This window comes from Bombina bombina, chromosome 9 (genome assembly GCF_027579735.1).
Source record: "Bombina bombina isolate aBomBom1 chromosome 9, aBomBom1.pri, whole genome shotgun sequence".
NCBI classification, from domain to species: Eukaryota; Metazoa; Chordata; class Amphibia; order Anura; family Bombinatoridae; genus Bombina; species Bombina bombina.
Window position 1 is genome coordinate 72,106,509 of NC_069507.1, and position 8,228 is coordinate 72,114,736.

General features: G+C 34.5%; 1 protein-coding gene across 1 annotated transcript in view; it reads right to left on the bottom strand.

Moving 5' to 3' along the window:
- PAPSS2 (3'-phosphoadenosine 5'-phosphosulfate synthase 2) overlaps positions 1–8,228 on the bottom strand; it is a 99,404-nt gene that overhangs the window by 26,876 nt on the left and 64,300 nt on the right. The window contains exons 6-7 of the mRNA XM_053692218.1: positions 4,733–4,846; positions 2,087–2,198 (exon numbers count right to left, since the gene is read on the bottom strand). Of these exons, the coding sequence (XP_053548193.1) occupies positions 2,087–2,198; positions 4,733–4,846 (226 nt within the window). The remainder of the gene's footprint in view (positions 1–2,086; positions 2,199–4,732; positions 4,847–8,228) is intronic.

Sequence of the window (8,228 nt, forward strand, 5' to 3'; positions counted from 1 at the left end):
ATGCACTTCATCCTTATTTCACACTCTCCCACAAACAATGAATTTAACAATGGAACATTTAATGAGGTTAAGGGTCAAAAGTTTGGTATAGTCCTTTTGAGAACCTGAGGGCCACTTATAACACCCTTTTAACAATACTGGCCTCACATTATAGTAGAAGATGCAACTATACAGAACATATCAGTGTAAATATGTCAGACAGTTTAATAAAAAATATCATCTAGGATTTTCCCATTGTCCTAATATGCTGAAAAATAATAAGAATGTTAAATAGCATAAATGCATTTAATTTGTACAATGTAATTAACATGAATTTACAGATATTTATTATGTGTATTATAGTGTATGGTTATGGATTTTTTTTTAGAGTTTTTCTAGAGTTTCTAGAATTTTCAGAATATTACAGCCTTTTCTGTATTGCATAAACTTGCCTTTTTTAAGTTAGCAGAATTATTTCAGAAATCAATTACCAATACACTATAAATAAACAGAGAAAATTTGAATACAAATGGCATTTTTTCTCAATCAATAGTGAACCTATTTTCACACATAATTTTAGGTTCTAAGAAGCATAATGAGAATTAAAATGTTCACAGAATCCGATGCCAGTTGTATAAAGGCGTTTATTCAAAAAATGGTTTAAAAAATAATTTATACCTAAAGATCAATGTTAATTCATATATAGAACAAATTACAATAATTTATTTATAAATGATTAATGATGAAGTACAGGGTGGCATATTTTATGTTACAATGAAAGAAAATAATCGGCCAAATATAGTTTTAATTTTTTTAAAATAATACCCCCTGTAATTTAAATAAAAAAAAAAAAAAAAAAAAATTAATCATACCTAATTTTGATTATATATTGTAAGATGCCTGTATTGTAATAGAATATAGTGGCTTCACATATATTTAAAAACATATATTTTTAACTAATTTATTTTATTTTAGTAGAACTGAATATTTACTTTTCTTATAGCCACTATAATCCATACAAGTAAAGGTTAAGGTAGAATTACAAATTCCATTATTGTACTGGAGTTACAGTACATCAGTGTATTTTATTATTAATAAAAAAAATTATGATTTTATACAAACTCTTTAAAATGAAGTGAACTCACCAAGATACTTTGAGAGTGACAAATCTGAGTTATGAAATGTATCTAAAGAAAAATGTAGTTTGATATGTCACAATGTGGTTATTAACACAAATCTTTAGAGTATTTGTTTAATAATAAATGTGAACTCTAATAAAGTAATAATAAAACAAATTACAATAAATTTCATTGCCATCACTGATATTACAAAAAATACTACTATATATTGCTAGATAAATGTATTCTTTACCAATTGCCTATTCGACATATGGGTATAGGTAAATTAGTCAAAATACATGAAGTTACAACAATAGAATAATTATTTTTTGTAATTTTTTTATTTATAAAATATCTTTCTGGCTCATCATAATGGAATGTGGCCGACGCATTATGCACCATATTTGATAAAATATCAATTAAATAACAGACTGTCTAAACTGTTACTATGTTTGTACCTTGAATATTAGGCACATGAGTAAATAAGACAATTATCAACTTGTAATATGTTTCTCATGGTAATCATGTCTGAATTAAAAAAAATATATATTAAGAGAGACAATAAAGTCAATTTATTCTTTCATGATTCAGACAAGAGCATGAAATTAAGAGAACTTCCCAATTTATTTCTGTTATCAACTTTGCTTAGTTCTCTTGGTATCATTTGTTGAAAAACATACCTAGGTAAGCTCAGAAGCACTACTGGGAAATAGCTGCCGATTGGTGGATTGATAATATAAGTAAATTGGAAAGTTAATTAAAAATCTATGCTCTATCTGAAACAAGAAAGAAAATATTGGGTTTCATGTTCCATGGAACTTTTCTTTAAACAGTATGCTAGATATGCTAATATACCATACTGTACAAGAATACATTAACACTCCTGTATTGAGGCATACTCTTAATTGTATTGTCTTTGCACAAGATAAGATTTCTATTACATTGTAATGCTTATGTGGTATGTTATATAGATAGCAAAGAAACTGTACCATCCAAAAGAGTGTCAAAGTGAATAACTTGTAGATATTCTCTCTCCCCCATAAACCCCTTAAGGGGAGTGGCCCAGCCTTCACTCAGAACCTGCACCCACTGGAGATCAAGCTGGAAAAAAAATAAAAAAAATATCTTAGATCAACTTCATAATAATATTTAATAATACTTCCATTTACAAAACACAATACATCACTGTGTTGCTAATTTCCAGACCATCAGAAATCCTAATTTGTCTCAGCAGAGATGGGAATCTAGGTTACAACATGGCGACGTGTATTGCTTTCTGAAGACTAAAACTTTACACAATTTGTTCAACATTTAAATAAGTAATATCATTTTAAAAATACACCTGCATATTATTATTCAATTAATCTTTGTTTTGAATACATCATTCTATCTAGAAATAATTTATCTTTAAATGCCCCTTTAAAAAAAAAAAACAAAAAAAAAACAATAATAGTATATTTCTTGAGATACACTATTTAGCTATCTGAGTAAAATACTGAGTGAAATATATCTTGGATAACAGAAACATGTTTTGCCGTTTATCTCCTGTACTATTTTTAAAGGGACATTATAGTCACATGTTTATGCATCACAGCATTACAAAAAGATATACAGGCAGAATACATGTTTGAAAAATTATACAATTGTCATTTTGTTAGTAAAATGTACACACTTTTGCAGGCAGGGAACACACCCCTTAAAAAGTCTCTTGAATGGTGTTTATTTATATTTAATTTGCTGTGGCCAATTAGAAACCAATATATATATATATATATAAGCTCCTGCAATTATCAGCCAAACACTTGACAGAAAGTAGGCGTGTCTGTGCTCTGCATTCCACAAGAGCACTCCAATTTCTCTGAGGGGAGTGAAAACACTACAATTTTCTTAATTGGAGTACAGGATAAGCAGGCAAAGTAAATAATAAATGTGTATTGCAAAGTTTTTTTTTGTATTTTTAAACATTTTATGGAGCATAACATTTGAGTTTAATGCCCCATTAATACCATATTCTATATTTAAAGGGACAGTCTAGTAAAAAATAACTTTTATGATTCGGATAGAGCATGCAATTTTTAGCAACTTTATCATTTACTCCTATTATCAATTTTTCTTTGTTCTCTTGATATCTTTAAAGGGACAGTCAACCCAAAAATCGTTTTAAGTTATACATCTAAACTTTCCATCAATCATCATTTACCAGTGTAGCCCAGTTTTCGAATATATTGTGTTTGCCAGTAAAATAACTTACTGTTCGCGCCGCAGCCGTTTCAAAATGTCCTCCCCTTTTTCATCATCAGTGACATCAGCATGTTCTTGTGATCTGTGTAATTTTCTATCCTCCTCTTAACCGGCTTTTGCACATGCGCAATGCACCTATTGTACTGAAGCCAGTTACGAGGAGGATAGTTAAAAAGAAAAACCTGCAAATAAGCCAAGTCTGTGCCTGAGCCTCCCTAGAACAAACTTAAATTTGTTAAGATGCTGCAGTGTTTTGCCCCTTCAGGTTCCATGTAAGTAGAGAGTAACAGAAAAAGGTGCTGGGCTCTGACAGACAATAGATCCAGGTTCTGGAGCTAAGAGTTCCTAGAGGGTCCTAAAGACAGTGATAGCTGCTGGGCTTTACACCGCTATTTACTGCTCGCAACCTCTAACTCTCACCGGGCCCCAGGTCCCTGACGTTTCCCAGAAAGGAGCTTGCAGCTGATGTACAAGCACAAGCTACCTCCGGCTGCGAACTGCTGCGGTTATCTGTGTGCTGCTGCTGATGTGTGTGTGGCTGTTTGTCTACGGGTGTCTGCGCTCTCAGCTACAAGATATGATCCTCCAAGTGATTGTCTTATTGAGTTTGTTGCCCTCTCTCAGGGTGCTGGGCCAAATACGTTCCCCTGTCTTCAGGATCCTCTAGGAACTCTCAGCTCCAGAACCTGGATCTATCGTCTATCAGAGCCCAGCACCTTTTTCTGTTACTCTCTACTTACATGGAACCAGGCACAGACTTGGCTTCTTTGCAGGTTTTTCTTTTTAACTATCCTCCTCGTAACCGGCTTCGGTACAATAGGTGCATTGCGCATGCGCAAAAGCCGGTTAAGAGTAGGATAGAAAAATTACACAGATCACAAGAACATGCTGATGTCACTGATGATGAAAAAGGGGAGGGGCTTAATGGACATTTTGAAACGGCTGCGGCGCGAACAGTAAGTTATTTTACTGGCAAACACAATATATTAGAAAACTGGGCTACATTGGTAAATGATGACTGATGGAAAGTTTATATGTATAACTTAAAACGGTTTTTGGGTTGACTGTCTCTTTAAAGCTTAGGACCCGGCCCATTTTTGGTTCAGCACCTGGTAGGGTAGCGCTTGCTGATTGGATGGCTACATTTAGACACCAATCAGCAAGCGCTACCCAGGTGCTGAACCAAAAATTGACGGGCTCCTAAGCTTACTTTCCAGCTTTTTAAAATAAAGATATAAAGAGAACAAAGAAAAATTAATAGGAGTAAATTAGAAAGTTGCTTAAAATTGCATGCTCTAGCTGAAAGTTTAATGTTGACTATACTATCCCTTTAAGGGACATGCACAATAAATAAGATGATGAAATAAGACTGTACTTATGACCATGAATTGTACCTTTGTGATTTCGAAAGAAGCCAACGACTCTGCTTCGTCCCGAACCTGGCTCAGCTTGTTCTCTGGCACAAACAGCTCATGTACCTCCTTTATAGCACTAGATGGGACAATGGACTAGAAAGAACGGAAACAGAAGGTCAACACCTGGTTAGAAAATCTTGAGAAAGGATCACAGAGGCCACATTTACCAATTCAAATCTCCCTCTACTAATAAGTCAACTAAAAACAAAATAGCCACATCAGGCCAGCTCTTACTCAATATTCCAGGTTGTGGGGGTAATTTCAAAACAAAGACAATACTTTATTGGTCCATATTTCCGTGCTAATTACATGGCAGCTTAAAAAAATGCAGCACCGCAAACTTAATAACAACAAGATTACTTAAGAGAATTATAACATTTATTTTAAAAAAAAAACTGTTTTTAAAAGATACAAATCAGCAGCAGCACACCCTACTCAGGGTCCGATCTAAAGCTCTCTGCTCTGGTGAGATTATCTAAGTAGTTTCATCAGTACTGCGAAAGGCCCCTCAAAGAATTGTAGAATGGCAAATTTAAGCTTAAGAACTGTTTATCTTGCTAAGCCGAGTTCTGGGTGTGAAGGAGAAGCACATATGTTATGATATAATGGTAAAAAAAAAAAAAAGGTTCCCAACATTTTGGGCTAGATTACAAGTGGAGCATTAAATATCGCTTGCAAGCGATATTAGCGCTCCACTTTGCAATACCAGCGCACGATAATGTGCGCTGTTATTACAAGTTAATTGCAATGCAAACGTGAGCTTGCGTTCGCATTGCTAGGAAGAATTGTGCTTACGAGAGTGCGCATCCATAGGCTCCTATTGGAGCCTCGTTCTGACGCCATCAGAGATGGCATCAGAACCTCGTGCAGCGAAGGGGATAAGTCGCGCAGCGATGGGCAGCATTTTAAAAATATATACATATATATTTGTGTGTTAATATGTGTATATACAAACATTAACACATAAATATATATGTATATAGACATATACATATATATTTACATTGCGGTTTATGGAAACACACAGTTCCCATAGACCGCTATGTAAAGGCATTTTTCAGTGCCGGTTTTTCCCCCAAAACCCCACTCCCATCAATTTTAAAGCCACAAAACTGCCTAGTGCAGTTATTTTTTATTTTAAAAAAATGCTACTTTTTTTTTAATAAAAAAAACTATAATGCCCTCTATTTTTAAGGACATTTGGGGCACTTTTAGAAAATTAACCAGAGATATAATCTCTGGTTAATTTTTGGAGCGCTAATTGCTACCACAAGTTGGTAGCAATAACCAGCCACTTGTAATGGCTGGTTAATTATTGCGCGCCTGCAAATAGGTAAATTTGCCAGTTTGTGGGTGCGCAATAATTTAGCGCTTCACTTGTAATCTAGCCCTGTGTATGATCACGTTTTACACAAAAAAAAATACATCTAACAGTGCTTCCATAGAAAAGTGAATTCTGGGCACATATATATGGAAATGAGATTCATAAAGCCTCACTTGTTGATTCTAATATTCATTTTTTGCTTCTTTTTTCTCCACTCCTCTTTTTTACTCACCAAAAGTGTATTTAAGATTGGTCTGAATGCCCTATACCAGCTTCTAGATAAATATGTATTCTATTCCAAGATTCCATACTATCTGAGTGAATGATATAAAAGGGAATATTTTGGATTTCCTTTCTTTGCATATTAACAAGGTAAACGGAGAGATTCAAGAGACACTGGGCTCCATTTGTCAGCAACTTTGGAGCCCTGGCGTGTTGCGCATGTAATGTTAAATGCGTCAATGTAGCCGAGGTTCATGACAGCAAATCTAATCTGCCTGCCCCTTTAATAAATCGAGCCCATTGTAGGGCAAAAATTATATGTCTTATTCTTTAGTGTATGTAATTTTTTATTACTCACACTGGAACTTTATAAAAAGTTATAAAACTCTGCTCTGGAGCTGCAGAGAATTGCCGGTATTGAGCAGGAAACAGCCAGTGAGCTCACCAATCATTGGCTGTGTTCAGCTTGGGAGCTGCAGTGTTTGTGCTTCCCAAACAGGACATTGTCTATGTGTTTTACCCCTTCACTTGATGGTTAAATATACAGAGTTCCACAGCACAGGAGGATTAAAGTGAATGTAAATTTTGATGCTAAAGTGCCCGGTTTTTAAAAGTTTGATTAAAAACAGGGGCACTTTAATTCATCAAAATTTACATTTCACTCCTGTTGTGAAAAAAAACTTACCTTGACAGCAGCTCCAGCTTCCTCCGGTCGTTGCAAGCCATTTCTGATGTCAGAAATGATGGATAGGTCATCCTCCAATCACGGTTTCCCCCCCCGGGGGAATCAGTGTCTGATTCAATGCAGTGATTGGAGGAAGCCGGATTCCTCATTTTAGACCCAGGAAGAGGCTTTGCAACAGGTGGAGGAAGCTGGAGCTGCTGTCAAGATTAAAAGGTAAGTTTTTTTTTCACAACACGAGTGAAATGTAAATTTTGCTGAATTAAAGTGCCCCTGTTTTTAATCAAATTTTTTAAAACCGGGCACTTTAGCATCAAAATTTACATTCACTTTAAATATGTAGAGTTCCACAGCAGTGGCAGGCATTTTCTTTTTCCTTCTAATTTTTAAGTTTTACCAATAAGTCCCAAAAGCAAAATCTGTAACTTAGGTTTTCATAAACCAGCTATAAGATTTGCGGGTTATAGATTTTCCTTTTTGGCTCCTAGGGAGCGCAGGATCGCACAATTTTCACACATAAGCAAGAGGGGTTTAATGGGTTTTTTTTTTAAGAGTAAAGCTATGATGCTTAAAATCTGGAGAAAGTTATTTCATCACAGAAAAAGTGATAATCTTTAATAAAATAAGAGTCTTTTACTAAAATAAATAAACAGAAATCGATGTTTAATTTAAATAATGATCGCACTGGGCTTCAGTTTCCTTAAATCAATTTAAGCAAATCAAACAATGTTTCAATTTCCTTGAAAGGAGGCAAAAGGAAATTAGATAGTTTATGAATTCCTTCTGAATTACATTTACTGATGTTTCATCAACATGAACAATAACCAGGATGTATTGATTTATATAATAGATATTTAACTATTTAAATTCCCAAATTCATTATGTGCATGTGTGTACAGTGGGGAAAAAAAGTATTTAGTCAGCCACCAATTGTGCAAGTTCTCCCACTTAAGAAGATAAGAGAGGCCTGTAATTTTCATCATAGGTATACCTCAACTATGAGAGACAAAATGTGGAAACAAATCCAGACAATCACATTGTCTGATTTGGAAAGAATTTATTTGCAAATTATGGTGGAAAATAAGTATTTAGTCAATATCAAAAGTTCATCTCAATATTTTGTTATATATCCTTTGTTGGCAATGACAGAGGTCAAACGTTTTCTGTAAGTCTTCACAAGGTTGTCACACACTGTTGCTGGTATCTTGGCCCATTTCTGCTTGCAGATCTCCTCTAGAGCAGTGATG